The sequence below is a fragment of the Heliconius melpomene genome, chromosome 5, assembly GCF_056956725.1.
Source record: "Heliconius melpomene rosina isolate 202511_hmr_F chromosome 5, ASM5695672v1, whole genome shotgun sequence".
NCBI lineage: Eukaryota > Metazoa > Arthropoda > Insecta > Lepidoptera > Nymphalidae > Heliconius > Heliconius melpomene.
In genome coordinates, this window is record NC_140393.1 from 10,544,085 (window position 1) to 10,563,201 (window position 19,117).

General features: G+C 48.2%; 2 protein-coding genes across 2 annotated transcripts; both read left to right on the top strand.

Moving 5' to 3' along the window:
• Nucleotides 1-7,076: 7,076 nt before the first annotated feature.
• LOC146539310 (uncharacterized) lies at nucleotides 7,077-9,455 on the top strand. Its single transcript, XM_085185981.1, has one exon. The coding sequence runs from the start codon at nucleotides 7,077-7,079 to the stop codon at nucleotides 9,453-9,455; it is 2,379 nt and encodes a 792-aa protein (XP_085042107.1).
• LOC146539311 (uncharacterized) lies at nucleotides 9,455-13,171 on the top strand. The gene is made up of 2 exons (XM_085185982.1): nucleotides 9,455-10,750; nucleotides 13,112-13,171. Exons 1-2 carry the CDS (start codon nucleotides 9,455-9,457, stop codon nucleotides 13,169-13,171), a joined length of 1,356 nt encoding a protein of 451 aa, XP_085042108.1.
• The last annotated feature ends 5,946 nt before the right edge of the window (nucleotides 13,172-19,117 follow it).

Below are 19,117 nucleotides of genomic sequence, written 5' to 3' on the forward strand. Positions count from 1 at the left end.
CTGCTACATACAGATTTCTTATGACTATTTCTTTTTTGGGTAATTTTGAGTACAGGTATGGTTTTTTTTTTTTTTTTTTTTTTTTAAATTGTATATACTATATACAATAAGTATATGAAATATACCGTTTTTTCATTATGTTTTTTTTTTTTTTTTGTTTTTTTTTTTTTTTTGTTTGTTTTTTTTTTTTTTTTTTTAGATAGCTGTACTCCCATTTTTTTTCAAAACATTTTCCGTAATAAGTATACACATCTTAAGAAAGTATTTGCATTTTTGTTTATCAAGCATAATGTTTGGGATAGTCTGTACACAAATTTTCTCGTCCATATATGCCTCGGTGTCAAGGCGTACTTTGGAGAATATCGGGCAATCGAGTATGAGATGAAGTGAAGTTTCGTCTTCCGCGGAATCGCATCTGCATCCCGGGTGGTCTTTTAGTTTAAACCTTGCCAGATATTCTCCAAAGCCGCCATGGCCCGTCAGTGCCTGTGTTATAATCTGGTTTGGGTTATTTTTTTTAATAAAGTTAAATGCTGTATGTATGTTGGGTAAAAATACTTTAGTCGTTTTTCCGGTTTCCCCTTCCCTATATCTCCTATCCCACTCCCCAATCGTATTTGCCCTTATCACTTTTTTAATGAACGATATAGGGCACTCGTCATAGTCCGGCGCCTTTTTCGTGTTGGAGGCCGCACACTTCGCCAGTTCGTCCGCTCTCTCGTTCCCCTGGATCCCAACATGCGCCCTTACCCAGAAGAATCTAACTTTTTTATTTCTTGCGTTAGCTCTCCTTAGGTTTTCTTTAATAAAGAAAACCATTGGGTGGGACGCATCCTGGTCTCCTAGGAGTTCGAGAGCCGACCTGGAGTCGCTTAGGATGCAGGTCGACTGATCCGAGGAACCTAACGCAACCTTGGTGGCCTGGTAGAGCGCGTAGAGTTCGGCCTGAAACACCGTACAGAAAGACGCCAAGACGTACTTTCTGGCCAGTATTTCGGCCTCCCCCCTCCAGCACGAAAGTGCCGCTCCTACCCCGCCACCAATCTTGCTACCGTCCGTGTAGATGATCATCCCCCTGAGGTTATGCTCATCCACGGTTTCCGGTTCAAGGTCCTCGAGGCACCCGAACTGCACCCCTTGTTCCTCCGATGGGTGCGGCAACTGGTCGAAGTCCATCCTCCTCTCCACTAGCCTGCCGTGCAGGATGTCCTGCGGTTTGCCACGCTTTGCCTCATACAGAAGTGCCGCTTCGCGCACCCTCATGTCGAGCGGGATTAGCCCGCTGAGTGCTAGGGCGGCGCTCAGAGAGACCGTCCTATAAGATTTTACAATCTTCTGGGCAAAGCCTCTCTGAACGGCGTCCAGGCACTTGCGAGTACTAATTTTGCTCACTTCAGGTGCCCACACGCTTGCGGCATACAGGATGACGGGCTCAATGACCGCCACGTAAATCGTCCTGATGATTTCGGGATTCAGGCCCCAGTTTAATTTTGCTGATCGAGAAACAATTTTGTATAAATTTAGTGCTTTTCTGCAAACTTTACTAATGTGGTTATTAAATGTTAGTTTTTTGTCCATCGTTAGGCCTAAAATTTTAATTTCGTCTACTAATTTGATTGGCATACCTCCCATGTGCACGAAGGGGGCATCATATTTTAATTTGTTCGTAACCATCATTGCAAAGGTTTTGTTTGGCGCGAATTTTAATTTGTTGTCTATGCCCCATTCGTACACATGGGATAGTATTTGATCTGCCGTCCGAGAAATTTGGGAACCTGAATTAGCCGATATCACCAGGACGATGTCGTCCGCGAATGCCTGGCAATAGACTCCTTGCGCTGTTATCTCGTTGAGGAGTGGGTCTAACAGGAGATTCCAAAAAGTTGGTCCACTTATGGAACCTTGTACGCAGCCTTTCGTTGTAATCTTTGTGTGTTGGTGGTCGGCATATCTGACAGTTACCTTTCTGTTTTGCAAGTAATCGTCCACAAGCTTACGTAGATTTAATGGGCACCCCTTTTCGGCTAATTGACACCGTATAGCTGGCCACCACGCCGCATCGAAGGCGCCCTCTATGTCTAGCGAGATCACAAGGTTTAATAGCTTGTTTTTAACGCCATCCCTTAAGTGTCTCGCCAGATCATACAGCGCGTCCTCGGTGCTGCGCTGAGGGACGAACCCGTACTGTCTCCTATTCGCCTTCGGAAGTACATGCCACCTAATGCGGCGGACCATCATTCTCTCCAGAACCTTGCCGAGAACCGATAACAGGCCGATTGGCCTGTACGATTTCGGGAGGGTGTAGTCGTCCTTCCCGGGTTTCCGAAGAACGACAACTACAGCCTCCTTCCAGGGTTCTGGAAAGCATGATAGCTCCAGGCACTTGTTCAGAAGGGAAAGGAGCAGTTCCGGGTTCACCCCCGCTGCCTGCCTGACGATGTCTGCGGTAAAGCCGTCGCCTCCTGGCGCCTTTTTGGGGTTTGATCTGGTCAAGGCGTGGTTGAGCTCGTCACCAGTGAACGGGGGGTCGTTTGGAGTGTTCACCTCCGAGAGAAGGTTGACTGCCTCTGCTGTTCGCCGTATCGCCTTGTGGCTTTCCGAATCCGCACTAAGGTCGTCCTCGGGGAAAAAAGTTTCCGCCAGGTACTCGACCGACTCCTGTGGAGTGAGGGTTACGCTGTTTCTCACCAGGGGCTGATCCTCGTGCCTCTCCTGGGAGTGTCTGATCACTCTATATATTCCGTCCCACATAGTCTCACGGTCCTGAGTACTGCAGTACTTCTTCCAGCTGCTGGTCTGCGCAGCTACGGCTTCTGCTTCGTAGAGGTTCTTTGCCTCCAGGTACTCCCTTACGACGTGCGATCTCCTGCGAGGTGCTGCTGAGGAAACCCTTCTCTTTTTCGTCCTCACATCCCTCCTCAGTCGGTCCAGTTCGTCACACCACCACGGCAGTTTCACTGTGCTTCTGAAGGTTTTTGCCGGTATGGATTTTAAGCATGTCAATTTGATCGATTCTATATAATTTTGAATTTTATTTTCTAGTATTTTAGTGTTGTTTATTTTATTAACTTCAGCCAAATTTAAATTGTATTCTGCCAAATTTTTGTTAAGTTCTAATCTAAATTTATTCCAATCAGCTTTTTTAGTGTTATAAACCCGTGTGGTTTTAACTGGTCTTTTGGTTTTCGGCTCCTTCAGAAGCACATTGAAAGCAATGGTGTTGTGATCCGAACTGGTTACTCCATCCTTTACTTTCCACCCCTGGATCTTCCCCAGCAAGCTCCTCGAGCAGGTTGTAATGTCTACGATGCTCTTTCTCACCCCGTTTTCATTAGCTACATAGAAGGTGGGCTTGTTACCGACATTTAATATGTCCAGGCCCATTTCTTCTAGTGCTCCCACGAGGGCCTCTCCCCGGTGGTCCTCGCGGTCGCTGCCCCACCAGGTGCTCCAGGCGTTCACGTCCCCCCCCAGGATGATATTTGCCCATCTCATTGTATTCTTTATGTGCCTGACGTGCTGTATATATGGTTCCATGTCCTCTGTTCCTTCAAAGTAGACCGAGACCACCCCCAGAGTCCATGCGTCGGTCCTGAGGGTCGCGACAGCGATGTTCTCGGTGGTGAGTATTGGATTTTCAATAATTTCAATATTGTCGTCGAATACCACCACCGAGCTCTTGACCGGTTTAGTACGGTTTAATACTTTTTGTATTACACGGTACCCCGGTCTAGGCTTGACGCACCCCTCAGCACCGACGTACGGCTCCTGGATCAGCCCCACGCTGGCCTTCCTCCTACTTGCTTCGAGTATGAACTCCTGGAAGGCCAGCTTACTTCTCTGTAGGTTTGACTGTAGGAACTTAAACGTCTCTATACCATCCTGGTCGCCTGGAACAACTTTAGCAATAAGCCACTGTGGACCTTGCCAGTCTGTCCCATCTGTTTCTGACTGGGCATGCCTCATCGAAACTGTTATGCTCTTGCTTGTCAAGCTTTGCAGCTTGACAGTTTCGACAGGTTGGCTCCCCCCCTGCCAGCCTGATTGGGCAATTTGCCCTCAAGTGAGGTCCTGTGCAGTGGCTGCAGATGTCTATGGTCTCGGTACACAGCTTACGGCCATGACCGAAACCCAGGCATCTGGAGCACTGGATGAGGGGAGTCTGGTCCTTTACGACCACCCTTTGGAGGTCGATGTGGACCCTCCCAGCATCCGTCAGCGCCTTCCAGATTACCGGTGACACCTGCAGTACCACGTGGCACTCAAGTTGGTTTCTTGCTCTTCTTCGGTATTTTATTTTCATTCTGCACTCCTCTTCTGCAATATGGCCTATCAAGTGGGAATTTTGTGTTTTAATTGCGTGCAATATGTCCTCGTCCGAGTTATAACTCAAGACGTCCCTTAGTATAACCAGAGGGTCCTTGTTTTTCTTTTCCTCTACCGTTAGATCCGGCTGGCCTGCATTCAATCTTCCTTTCACCTTTTCCAGGTCCTCCCTGTTTGTACACCCTATGACGACCTTCTGGTCCTTGGCTTTCCTGACCCGGTCCACCCTGATGCCTGTCGACTTGGCCTCGACAGCAGTGCGGATCTTGTTTATCACATCCTCACTGCTGTCCTTGGCGTTTGTCGACGACACCACGATAGAGTGGATCGGGAGGTCGGCTGGACCCCTGGTCGGCATAGGGATACATTTCATGGCGGCTTTCTCGGCATAGGTAGGTCCTTCCCTTTCCCGGTGTTCCCTTGCTTCCTCTCCTATCTTTCCCATCTCTTTCCTCATGTTCTTGACCTCCTCCATAGTCTCTTTGACCATGGCTTTCTGTTCCATGATCTCTTTCATGACCTCCTTACTTTTTACCCCTTCTTCTGTCCTTGCTTTTATTTGGTGGAGTCTGTTGCTGAGCTGGAGCCTGTCCTCGCTCAGTTTGAGAATAATCTCATACATCCTCCCCAAATTTTCTATTACTGTCTCTTTTATTACAGTTTTTATGTTCCCTGACTGTTCCAGGTGCAACTTGGCGTCCTGGAAGAGACGGTTTGCCACCACTCTGAGGTTCTCAGGTTCCTCCTCTGAGGTGTGAGCCTGTTGTACCTCCCTGGGTGGAGCCACCTTAGGGACAATTTTCTTCCTTCCTTCTAGTTCTAACGTCTCTCCTTTCTTTGCAGGTCCTGATGAGCCGGTCAACTTGGAGCTGTTCTTCGTCGACATGTCTGGTAAGTATTTATATGTATATTTTTGACAAGGAAAATAAATAAAATAATAAAAACCAAAAGTTTTAATTTCCACCACTGGTTCCTGGTCTAAATAGTCTGAGGTGTAGGGAGCCGCAGACTATCACTTTTATTTATTAGAATTGAAATTTTTATAAGTATATTTATTTATTTGATATTGAAACCCAACCCAACCAAACCAGTCAGTTTGTGTGTCTTTGTTTGTATATTGTAAAAGTGTATAGTATATGTATATATATGTATACTTTGTCCAATATTGTCAAGAACAGTACTTAAAAAATTTTTAGATATTCAATATCTAGTCTTAAAATTAAAAATGCCGTGGTGTAAAAAGCCACGGCCGTCTCCTACACTATACTTAATGTCTAGGTACCTAGTGTAATTAAAACTAAAATTATGACTAATAAAAAATTTACAAATATATTAAAATATAAAATAAAATATGTATCTTAGCTATTTCAATACTCTGTGTACAGGACACAGTTTGTTAATATGCTTTTATTTAAATTTATTGTTTACGTAAGTGGATTCCGAAAAAAACTTTTTTATTTATGGACCGATTTTTATGCAACTTTTTTCAATTTGTAGGTCTCCACTAAAAAATGATCCCCACCAAGAATCACTTTGATCCGGTTTTTGGAAGTCAAGTTATAACGAAGATACACTTTTGTTACCTTGTTCTATAAATAGAACAAAAACTGGCGCTACGACCAAGGTTGTTACTTTTCTTATATCTTAAAAACTACTAACTGGAAAAATCTGAAATTTTCAGGGTATATTCTTTGGAAGTGCTGCTATGTAGGTATACAAAAATAAATGGGGGTTATCGCTGAAATTTTTTTGAAAAGTGAAGTACAAAATTTGGAATAGTAAAATTTAGGAATTTAATTTAGTAATATCTATATAACTTGCTCTGTGGTTCACGGATCTTCGATCTTCTTTCAGGGGTGTCAAGAGAAGCTCCGTCCGCGTCGAAAGACACCCTTGGTGTCACTCTCCGACTCTCCGTTTCAAAGTTAGTCTCCACGTGGTTTTTGGAAAAACTCCAGTATCTCCGGGGTGCGCGGGGGAAAAAATCCCAGATTTTGTGGGGACTTGGGGGGTCACCGTGCACACAGGGGGGAGTAATAAAAAAGGGGGGGTACCGCTTTAAAAACGGCGCCGCACGCACTTTTGTTTAAAACCACGTGTTTTTTAAGCGTTTCTGTGGGAAAAACCCCGCTCAAATTAGGTTCCCACACTCGGATTTTCACGAAAAACACTTAGTTTACAGGGATACTTCCCGGCCCATCTCCATATGGTCGGGCGTGTCACTAGGTTCACTGTTTGTATTTTTAATTTAATTTTTAAAACTAAAAGGTGTCTTTTTTCACATAATTTTAATAGTTTTTTGATGATTTTGGTCACTCACACTTGTCCAAAAATTACTTTTTTGGCACCGTCGGATAGGGTACACTTCCGCGCAACTTTCAGTGTCACTTTCACTTTAATCGCACTAGTATATCCCGAGTTATGAATTTTTTCGTCCGAAAAATCTTGTTTTGGTAGTCTAGGGAGCCGCGTTCGTGTCTGATCGCTACGAGGGCTCAACCGGGACTGGGTTAGGTTAGGTTAGGTTAGGTTAGGTTAGGTTCCCAAGGGAGTTGCTGGTCTCCTACTGGGCGCGTCCCCCGGTGGCGGATAGGGGAAACCACTCGCACTTGCGGGCGAGTGGACCGGGAATTTATTCCCGGCGCGGACCAAAACCAGCTAGGCATGGGCGTGTCTTTAGTCCATTGTTATGGACACGGCCTAGGGGAGCACACCCCGACAGAAAAGCCCACTGTGGAACAGTAACAAACATGTCGGACAAGCAGAATTACAATTCACTACCCCAGGAGGGTTCCGGTCTCTACGAGGCCGGGGAATCCCTCCGTGCTACGGCACGCAAGCCCCGCGAATCTGGGGGGGGCCAGTCTTTCCGATGTGTTGCTGGGGAGGGGCCCGAGATGGGCGGAGTAGAGGGAGTGCCTGAGAAGGGCGGAGAAGTGGGAGTGCCTGCGACAGGCGGAGTAGAGATGCCTGTGGAAGGTGGAGAGTTGCAGGAGACTGTGGAGGAGTTGCTAGAGGTGCCTCATAACAGCGGAGGTGTACTGAAGGAAGCGAGGGTCGTAGTTGAGAGGTTAGACCTGAGCGAAGGAGTGTCGATTGTGTCCGACGATGCGAGATCGAGACGTGAGTCCATCTCGTCTGCGGGAAGGTTCTGGGGGGTGCCTGGGTCGAAGGGCTCGGATACGGAGAGCCTCACCTCGGTCGGGTCGCAGTCAAAGACCGTAAGGGCGCTTTACCTGAAGGATAGAAGGAAGCGGCCCAGACGCAGGAGTGACGAATCCGGCTCTTCTGGAGAGGGAGTGTCGGACAGACCAGCGCCGAAAATTGTGGCTGGCAAGAGAGGGAAAGGAAGGCCCGCAACACCTGGACTATGTGTAGGGCAGGCCGAGGCCAGGAAGGCAAAATTGGAGGAACGCCGGCTTAGGGCAGAGGAAGAGGTGGCGCAAAGAACCCTAGCTGTGCAAAGCAACACAAACTTGGCTTTGTCCAATATGTCGTTGCTCTCGGATCTGGACTTGGAGGAGACGAAGCTAACCTCAGATCTTAAAGATCAGGTAGCGGAAAGTCTGGCAATCATTCAAAAGGTTGCCAGCAAATCTGGAAATCTGAAGGGCACATTCACGAAGGCCCTGAAGGAGGCAGCTAAATCTATAGCTGTAGCTGTGGACACGCTCGCTCAGCGAACGGTTACCGAGGAGGTTGCCACACTACGAGCGCATAACACCAAGCTGCAACAGGAGATGCGGGACATGCAAAGACAGGTCAGTCTTTTACGGGCTGACCTTGATCGCAGTCGCTTACAAGAGAGAAGTGAAGAGCAGCAGATCCACAAGAGACCTAACAAGCCGTCTCGTAATGAGAAGTCAGGAGACCCCGACGAGCTCGCAAGAAGCATTATGATCCAAGTCGGGACCATGGTCAGTGCTCGCTTGGAAGGCTTGGAAGATAGGCTACTGCCAGCCAAGCGCTTGCGTCCGCCGCTTGCGTCGGACCGAACGCCAGCAAATGTGGCCTCAACTTCGGCAACAAGCGCGACTGAGGCCAGAGTGACCACACTCATGCCCCCCGCTAACCCAGCCCCCACGAAAGGACAACAGCCTGCGAAAGGCAAGGGCAAGGGTAAGGGGAAGAGCAATAAGGCTCAAGCGGCGAAAGCTCCCGAGCCGCGGCCTCTACCACCTGCTCCGGCAAACACGAACGAGGGGTGGAACGTCGTCGCCAAGAAAGGCAAAAAGAAGAAGGGGGTGGCTGCCAAACAGCCACCGAAAGGGAAGAAAGCGCGACCAACATCTGCGCCAAAAGCACCCAGACTACGTCCACCGAGATCGTCTGTGGTTGCGCTAAAGCTGCAACCGGGTGCCAATAAAGAAGTCACCTACAAAGACGTCCTGACCCAGATCAAGGAGAAGGTGGTACTGGAGGATCTGGGAATCACGGACGTCAGGTTCAGAGTTGCCTCAACGGGAGCGAGGCTACTTGAACTGCCTGGTGCCGATACCGGAGAGAAGGCGGACGTTCTCGCGCAACATCTGCGGAGCGTCCTTAATGCTGGCGATGTGCAGGTCTCGAGGCCCACCAGGTGTGCTGAGCTGAGAGTATGTGGGCTCGATGACTCTGTGACATCGGAGGAGGTGGCGGCGGCGGTGAGTCGAGCAGGTGGCTGCGACACTGCTGCCATTAAGGTGGGGGAGATTCGCCAAGACCGGAATGGACTCGGCACTGCCTGGATCCGCTGTCCGGTGGCAGCGGCGAAGAAAGTGAGCGGCGGAAGGCTTTTGGTCGGCTTTGTGTCGGCACGCGTGCAATTACTGCAGCCTCGCGTGCTGTGCTGCTTCCGTTGCCACGAGATAGGGCATGTGGCGGCAAATTGCAGTAGTGCCAAGGACCGGAGTGCACACTGCTATAGATGCGGGAAACCAGGGCACAAGCAAAGTGTTTGCTCTGCGTCGGCGCACTGCCCTATTTGCGAGGACGCGAATAGGCCTGCGGATCACCTGGCAGGTGGAGCAGCGTGCGCCAAAATGTGCGCTCAATCAAAGAAGCGGAGAGGTGCGGCGAGGCGAACAAGCCGAAGCCGACCTGAAGCCCTGACGCAGGGCGAGGAGCTGCAGCACATGGAGCATCAATAATGGCGCTCCACGTGCTCCAGGCGAACATCAACCACTGTGCCAGAGCCCAAGACTTGTTGGTCCAAAGCCTGGTGCAGTGGTCGATTCAGGTGGCGGTCGTTGCGGAGCCCTATAGCATTCCTGCGCGTGACAACTGGGTCGCAGACAACACCGGAGTGGTAGCTCTGGTCATCCAGACCGCTGCGGGCTCTCCGCCCTTTTCACGAGTAGAGAAGGGTGCGGGATGCGTCGCGGTACATGTCGGCGATCTAGTTGTTATAGGCGTCTACTTTTCCCCCAATCGAACTCTGGCAGAGTTTGAGGAGTACCTGATCCGATTGGGGGAAATGGTGGAAAGACACCGTGCGGCGGAGGTCTTGGTCGCAGGAGACCTGAATGCTAAATCCAGCGTGTGGGGCTCCGCAAGGACGGACTTACGTGGTGTGACACTGGAGGAGTGGATTGTTGCCACCGGATTGTCAGTTCTCAACCGAGGGACTACAAACACGTGTGTGCGAAGGCAGGGCGGGTCCGTCGTAGACATAACGTTTGCGAGCCCTGCCCTAGCGCGCCGTGTTCAGGGCTGGCGAGTGCTGAATGATGTGGAGACTCTCTCGGACCATCTCTACATCCAATATGAGATCTCCACACATTCAGCGGCGCAGTCAGCCCCCAGTCCTACGTCGGGGGAGTTCGGACCGCGGTGGCGACTTGGGTGTCTCGACAGAGAACTCCTGGAGGAGGCTGCGATAGTGCAAGCCTGGCTGCCCCAGAGCTTGGCGTCTGTGGAAGACGCTGCCACCTGGGCGCAGAGGGCTATGACGCGTATCTGCGACGCGTCTATGCCCCGTTCCAGGCACCGCCCTCAGCGGCGACAAGTGTACTGGTGGTCGGGAGAGATCGCTCAATTGCGTGTCACCTGCATTGAGGCGAGACGCCAGTACACGCACTATCGCAGGCGGGTACGTCGAGAGGAGGAGGAGGAGGAACGGCGGTACCGCACGTACGTCGAGGCGAGGAAAGCGCTACAGGAAGAAATCGGTCGTTCGAAAGCAGAATCTAACGACCGATTGATCGCGGGGATAGACGGGGATCCGTTCGGAATGCCGTACCGCATGGTGTGCGGCAAACTCCGGACGTGGGCTCCGCCCTTGACGCAGTCGCTCCAACCGGATGTTCTCCGAGGAGTGCTGACGTCACTGTTCCCGCAGCGGGCCAATTTTACACCACCAACCATGGCCCGCCCTGTAGCGCAGGAGGAGGAGGAAGTCGATAGTGTCGCACCACTGGTGGATGAGAAGGAGCTCGAAGAAGCTGTACGCCGATCTCGGCTCAAGAGCACCGCCCCGGGCTTGGATGGCATTCCCGGCCGGGCGCTAACTCTGGCCCTTAACATCCTTGGGCCCAGAGTGCGAGGGCTATTCTCTGCCTGTCTGGCTCAAGCCATAATTCCACAGCGGTGGAAGACAGGCAGGCTAGTCCTCATCAAGAAGGAGGGTCGCCCGGCGGATTCAGCCACCGCCTACAGGCCCATCGTGCTCTTGAGCGAGATCGCCAAGCTCTTCGAGCGTGTTGTAGCCAGGAGGCTACAACACCACTTGGAGGGGACAGGTCCGGACCTCTCGGACCAGCAGTATGGCTTCCGCAGGGGGCGATCGACGGTGGATGCCATACTGGAGGTGAAGTCCCATGCGCAGGATGCGGTGGCCCAGGGCGATGGAGTTTTGGCGGTGTCTTTAGACATCGCCAACGCCTTCAACTCCCTGCCCTGGCCCTGCATTAAGGAGGCACTTTTATACCACCGTGTGCCTCCATACCTGCGCCGCGTCATCGGGGCTTACCTGTCCGGGAGGTCTGTGACCTTTCCGGCTCCTGGAGGAGGTTGGGAGGAGTATGAGGTGTCGGCCGGTGTTCCACAAGGATCGGTGCTGGGTCCGATCCTCTGGAACATCGGATACGACTGGGTGCTGCGAGGCGGTACCCTGAGGGGGATAAAGGTCCTCTGTTACGCCGACGACACGCTGGTCTTGGCACAGCAGAGGACCTATCGGGAGGCGGCGGTCCTAGCGACCGCTGGAGTAGCGGAGATTGTCGGCCGCATAAAGCGGCTTGGTCTGGAAGTCGCCTTGAACAAGTCCGAGGCGTTATACTTCCATGCTCCTCGAAAGGGCCCACCACCAGATGCCCACATCGTCGTCGGTGGCGTCAACATAGACGTCAAAAGGAGCATGAAGTACCTCGGACTTGTTCTGGACGGTCGGTGGAGTTTCCGGGGCCATTTTACATCCTTGGCCCCGAAACTGATGAAGACAGCGGCGGCACTGGCGCGCCTTTTGCCCAATGTCGATGGGCCGAGCGCCTCTAGCCGTCGGCTGTACACCGGAGTGGTCAGGTCGATGGCCCTCTACGGTGCTCCCGTCTGGGCGGACGCCCTGGATCGGCACAACATCACCCTGCTGCGACGTGCGCAGAGGGTGATGGCCATCCGGGCGATACGGGGGTACCGGACCATCTCCGGTGAGGTGGCGTGCGTGCTGGCTGGAGTCATGCCGTGGGATCTGGATGCTCTGTCTCTGGCGTCGGTCTATTGCCAGCGTCGAGGCCTAGTGTCCGGGGAACCGGCAAGCCAGGCACGCACTGAGGAGGTGCGGGTAGCCGCAATGGAAATGTGGGAAACTCGGCTGGCAACCCCATCTGCCGGCCTGAGGACGATCGAGGCTGTTCGTCCAGTGTTCCGCCAGTGGTTAGCGCGGCGTCACGGCGTCCTAACCTTCCGCATGACACAGGTGCTCACGGGGCATGGCTGCTTCGGGGGTTACCTGTGTCGGATCGCCGGGAGGGAGCCCGACGCTCGCTGCCACCACTGCGATGACTGCCTCGATGAGACGGCCCAGCACACGTTGGAGGTGTGCTCAGCCTGGGCGTCTCAACGTCGCGCTTTGCGCGACGTCATCGGGGACGACCTTTCCCTGCCGGCCGTGGTCACGGCCATGGCCGGTAGCGAGACGTCGTGGGATGCGGTCTCATCCTTCTGCGAGGCAGTGGTGCTCGAGAAGGAGTCGGCGGAACGGGCCAGGGAGGCTTTTGCCGAAGTCGCCATCCGCCGTAAGAGACCGGGTCGCCGGAGGGCGGCACACGATCGCCGCCTTCCGCCCTAATGTGCCAGAGGGCGGTCAGCTTGGGGAAGCTGACCGCCTACCAACCTGGCCCGAGTAGGCGCGCGCAGGTTGCTCCCGCGCGCTACTCCGAGCAGGCCGTCGAGGGTGCCCACACACCCTTGACTCCGCGACGTGCCTTGCAGGCTCCCGCCGCCGCGTTTCGCGGAAGACTCACGTCCCCGTGTCACGCGGCCAGTGGCGGTCGAGGAGGAGCACCGTGAGGTTTTAGTGGGTATTGGGATCGGCCTTCAGCCGGTCCACGAGTCCCACATAACCCGCTCGAGTCCCCACTCGGGCCGGTATCCGTAAAAGGATTTCCTCACGTTAAAAAAAAAAAAAAAAAAAAAAAAAAAAAAAAAAAAAAAAAAAAAAAAAAAAAAAAAAAAAAAAGGTTAGGTTAGGTTAGGTTAGGTTAGGTTAGGTTAGGTTAGGTTAGGTTAGGTTAGGTTAGGTTAGGTTTTTTTTTTTTTTTTTTGGGTGTTGAAGCCCTAGACTTTAATTTATTTTACTGATATCCAGTCTACTCTCACGACCGCAGTCCTCGCTAATGGATACGGGCGGCCGGGGTCGATCGAGTAGACCTGATGGACTTAAGAAAATTTTTAATAACATTTAGTAATTTGTATATAACTTTATCTTAGGACTTCAAAATGATATTAGACACAATTCTTTAATATAACTTTTAAAGATTTAGACACTTTTTTTACAAAGAAAATTTTGTTGTTCACATATTTTTGTTTAACAGGAATAAAAATCACTTTAATATTACATATAAAATTAAGACGCTTTTTTAATAAACAATATTCAATAAACACATATCTTTTTATATATCTTATTACACATAACTATTTTCTAACTTAAACTTATTTAGATATTACTAGTAGTATATATATATATATTTTTCTTTTTTACTTCTTTTTTCTTTTTATTAATGTATATTTTTGTATTATATTTTTATATATTTTTTATATATTTTTTTATATATTTTTTATATATTTTTATATATTTTTATATATTTTTTATATTCTTTTTTTTTATATATTCTTTTTTTATATATATTTTTTAAATTTACATTTCTTTTGATACACCGACTTTTTAATCTAAACTGTACAATGATATGTAGAACTATGAGCTATGACCTTAAGACTATACTTATTAATAGAGACATAAATTTAAAACTAAACATATTTATAGAACAAATTTTTAAAACTAAACATATCTATAAAACCATAAATTTAAATCTAAACATATTTATAATAACCATAAATTTAAAACTAAACATATTTGTAAAAACATAAATTTTAAAACCAAACATATTAATAAACTATAAATTTAATACTATATATATTTATATAAACGTTTTAGATGACTTTGTATTTAGAGACACAGTTTTATATAGTTTTAAGTAACAATTGTATGTACATTTATAAACTAAAATTGTAACATAATAATATCAATTTATGCGAATGTATATACTATAGAAGGCGCCTTTTGTTTTAGTGGGAACCATAATCAATTTTGTTTTTAACTTGGTTTTGCATGTATATTACGGTTGGACAAGAATAAGACAAAGCGGAGTGTTCGGAGTTTAAATTACTATTTGTTTTACTATTGAATTTATCGCAGTTGAAACATTTAGGGGTAGTTAACTTTGGACAAACGGAATGTTGGTGATTAACGTCGGCGCAGTGCGAACAAGGCCTGCAGTCGGACACACAGTTTTTGCTGATATGTCCGAACTGCAGACACTTGTAGCACTGCATGAAAGGTGAGAAATCACCAACAAATACCTGTTGGTGGTCTATGTTTAGTCGGCCCAGTCGGATTGCTTCCCGCCACACGACTGGACTCACAATAAAAACGGCATTATACAAAGAATAAGAATATATAATAGAATTTCGATTATTATTACGTCTGAAACGGAGTTTAAAATCATTTTCATTACTTACGAGTGTTGTGATTGATGGATTTTGTTGCTTTACTATTTTACTTAATTCGTCGAGGGAAACATCAGTAGATATTCCCTTTAGAATAAGCATAGGTCGAAGTCTCTTGGCGGGTTCCGCGGTTACTATTTCAGACGCCTTGAGAAGTTCAAGGGTCTCATTACAGTGTGATTCATTAAGGAATTCCACCCTTAATTTATTGTTTTTAATAGATTGGACTTTGGTAGGTGCATACGATTTGTTGCGGAAGGTAATGCTACTTTTAAATTTTTTAATTGTATCCTGTTTGTTGTCAGTCTGTTCTTTAGGTGTAATAACTAATGCGGGCTTGTAACTGTGTTTTGGAGGTTTTATTAAGGGTGGCTGGGGATTAATTGTAGCTGTTTCTGAATGTGTGGGGGATGTATAAACTGCACTATGCGATTGCAGCTCTGCTTTAAATTTCGATAGCTCCTCCCTAACTGCTGCCACGACATCCTCTCTCAGTGTGCTATCTACCACTGGTGGTGCTATTGAGGGTGTTGGGGGTGTTGGGGGTGTTGCTGATGGAGCTGTGACCACAGGTGTCGGGTTCGAATCCCCTGGTTCCATCACAGCCTCCATATAAATGTCTGTGGCTAGTCTAATCTCCTGAGCGGCTTGTGTAATGAATTTTTTATTTTCAGAGGTAACACTTTTGTGTTCCTCTATTGCAAACATTATGCCCTGAGTAAGTTTGTGGATGACAGCGTACATTGAGTGGATATCCTTCGCTTCCACAGCGACAGCAGGGAGGGGCCTCGCGACTCTCGAAGCCTTCGACCTAGACTTACTCTTTGGTTTACGTGGGGTTTTGGAGGGTTCAATATCAAAATCAAGGTCAAGTTCCCTGTCGAGAGACATCTCTAACAATTGAGCGACTGAATCTGGAGTGCTACACCTGCTCTCAGTGGCCGCAGCATCTCCAGAGCCAGGGTTTTGATTTTTATTTTCCCTCTGGCTACTCGTCCCAGCCTCCGAGGTAGGCTGAGTCGAAGTCTTATTATTTTTACTACTAGGCGGCGTTGCGAACATACGCTTGTAGTCCATTTTAATTTAGAGATAAGAGCAATAATATAAAAAAAAAAAAAAAAAAAATTATAAAAGAAATATAAAACAATAATATTAAGTTAAATTAAACAAATTTTCCCGCTATAATGTGTCGTGGGAACTCTCTAAATAACAAGTTGATTAATTATACATAAATACAAGAAAATTATTAAGCTAACTCTAATACATAGAAATTTGCAAAAAAAAAAAAAAAAAATTTTAATTTAATAATAAAAATAATAATAATACACTAAAATTAATACTAATATTCTATATAAAACAGTCACCAAATTATTCCTCTCGAAAGGGTACTTTTTACAAACAATTACAAGCTATTTTTAACTATAAGGTAGAGTAACGTCGACTATTGTATGAAAGTTGATTTACGTAAAATAATTCCGAAATTCACTTTTTTATTTGAAGTCTGATTTTAACACTGCTTTTTCCAATTTATTAGGTAGGCCGAAAAAATGATGTTGGGAAAGTTTCAAAATTTTCACTGCTATATTAATAGGTTTTTTGAAGTATTTTAAGTTCACTAAATAAATTTTACAAAATTAAACTATACAGTCAGTTAGTGTTTTCTTTATAACTTTTATGTTAATGGTCCGAAAATTATTAAACTTTGCACTAATATTCTTGATTAAATTGTCTTTGAGGTAAAAATATAAAAATATGAGGTTACCGATTTAGATTATTTATAACTGACCTTTAAAGTTCAAGTTTTTGATACGCAGTGACATTTTTCGAGTTTTTCCCGAATATCTCGAGATTTTCCGGCTGGATTTTCTTTTTTAAAACTGATTCTTGATGGTCTCGTCCAGGCGCATCGAACTATGTATATCACATAAACGGGCACATCTCCGTTTAGAAAATGACCCAAAGGTCATTCAAGGTCAAATGTTTATAAAAATGCTAATAACTAAAAAACGGAGTGTTCAAAAATTCTGAAATTTTGCCAATAGGTGCGGGGCCACTATTTACATATGTTAATTAAATAAAAAAGGGGGGTTGTGGATCTTATTTTGCCGCCGCACGCAAAAAACTAGTCTAAAAGTTGCACTTTTTCACTGTTTCCAAGGTTAAATTACTATAACTCGGAAAATAATTGTCCGATTTACAAGATTTTTGGATGTAAATGTATATAAACTTACTGTCTATTACTGTGTGATATATCAGCTCGATACACAAAGATTTACTATTTTTAAAACACTTATTTACACTATTTGAGTCAATTTCTCCACTAAAAATACAGTTTTTCACAGTTTTTTGTCACTTTCACTTAACGGATTTTCACGATTTTTTCACATTAATGTAGATGAGTTCAGCGCGCTTCTTTTGACATATTTCACAACTTTCTACGATAATTTTTGAGTAACTTATGATTTTTTGGTCATAACTTAGCGGTTTTTTGGCCTCGGGAGCTGCGGACGCGTGCGTTCGCGACGCGGGCTCGACCCAGACTGGTTAGGTTAGGTTAGGTTAGGTTAGGTTAGGTTAGGTTAGGTTAGGTTAGGTTAGGTTAGGTTAGGTTAGGTTAGGTTAGGTTAGGTTAGGTTAGGTTAGGTTAGGTTTCCCGGCTGGCGACACCATCTGCCGGCCGGTTGACGATCGAGGCGGTTCGTCCAGTTTTCCGCCAGTGGTTAGCGCGGCGTCACGGCGTCCTAACCTTCCGCACCACACAGGTGCTCACGGGGCATGGTTGCTTCGGGGGTTACCTGTGTCGGATCGCTGGGAGGGAGCCCGACGCTCGCTGCCACCACTGCGACGACTGCCTCGACGAGACGGCCCAGCACACGTTGGAGGTGTGCACAGCCTGGGCGTCTCAACGTCGCGCTTTGCGCGACGTCATCGGGGACGACCTTTCCCTGCCGGCCGTGGTCAAGGCCATGGCCGGTAGCGAGACGTCGTGGGACGCGGTCTCATCCTTCTGCGAGGCAGTGGTGCTCGAGAAGGAGTCGGCGGAACGGGCGAGGGAGGCTTTTGCCGAAGTCGCCATCCGCCGTAAGAGACCGGGTCGCCGGAGGGCGGCACACGACCGCCGCCTTCCGCCCTAATGTGCCAGAGGGCGGTCAGCTTGGGGAAGCTGGCCGCCTACCAACCTGGCCCGAGTAGGCGCGCGCAGGTTGCTCCCGCGCGCTACTCCGAGCAGGCCGTCGAGGGTGCCCACACACCCTTGACTCCGCGACGTGCCTAGCAGGCTCCCGCCGCCGCGATTCGTGGACGATTCCAGTCCCCGCGTCTCGCGGCCAGTGGCGGTCGAGGAGGAGCACCGTGAGGTTTTAGTGGGTATTGGGATCGGCCTTCAGCCGGTCCACGAGTCCCACATAACCCGCTCGAGTCCCCACTCGGGCCGGTATCCGTAAAAGGATTTCCTCACGTTAAAAAAAAAAAAAAAAAAAAAAAAAAAAAAAAAAAAAAAAAAAAAAAAAAAAAAAAAAAAAGGTTAGGTTAGGTTAGGTTAGGTTAGGTTAGGTTAGGTTAGGTTAGGTTAGGTTAGGTTAGGTTAGGTTAGGTTAGGTTAGGTTAGGTTAGGTTAGGTTAGGTTAGGTTAGGTTAGGTTAGGTTAGGTTAGGTTAGGTTAGGTTAGGTTAGGTTAGGTTAGGTTAGGTTAGGTTAGGTTAGGTTAGGTTAGGTTAGGTTAGGTTACGCTCGCTGCCACCACTGCGGCGACTGCCTCGATGAGACGGCCCAGCACACGTTGGAGGTGTGCTCAGCCTGGGCGTCTCAACGTCGCGCTTTGCGCGACGTCGTAGGGGACGACCTTTCCCTGCCGGCCGTGGTCAAGGCTATGGCCGGCAGCGAGACGTCGTGGGACGCGGTCTCATCCTTCTGCGAGGCAGTGGTGCTCGAGAAGGAGTCGGCGGAACGGGCGAGGGAGGCTTTTGCCGAAGTCGCCATCCGCCGTAGGAGACCGGGTCGCCGGAGGGCGGCACACGACCGCCGCCTTCCGCCCTAATGTGCCAGAGGGCGGTCAGCTTGGGGAAGCTGGCCGCCTACCAACCTGGCCCGAGTAGGCGCGCGCAGGTTGCTCCCGCGCGCTACTCAGAGTAGGCCGTCGAGGGTGCCCACACACCCTTGACTCCGCGACGTGCCTAGCAGGCTCCCGCCGCCGCGTTTCGTGGACGATTCTAGTCCCCGCGTCTCGCGGCCAGTGGCGGTCGAGGAGGAGCACCGTGAGGTTTTAGTGGGTATGCGGACGGCCTACATCTGCCTAGTCCGCGAGTCCCACATAACCCGCTCGAGTCCCCACTCGGGCCGGTATCCGTAAAAGGATTTCCTCACGATAAAAAAAAAAAAAAAAAAAAAAAAAGGTTAGGTTAGGTTAGGTTAGGTTAGGTTAGGTTTTTTTTTTTTTTTTTTTGGGTGTTGAAGCCCTAGACTTGAAATTATATTACTGATATCCAGTCAACTCTCACGACCGCAGTCCTCGCTAATGGATACGGGCGGCCGGGGTCGATTGAGTTGACCTGATGGACTTAGGGAACTTTTAATAACTTTTACTATTTAT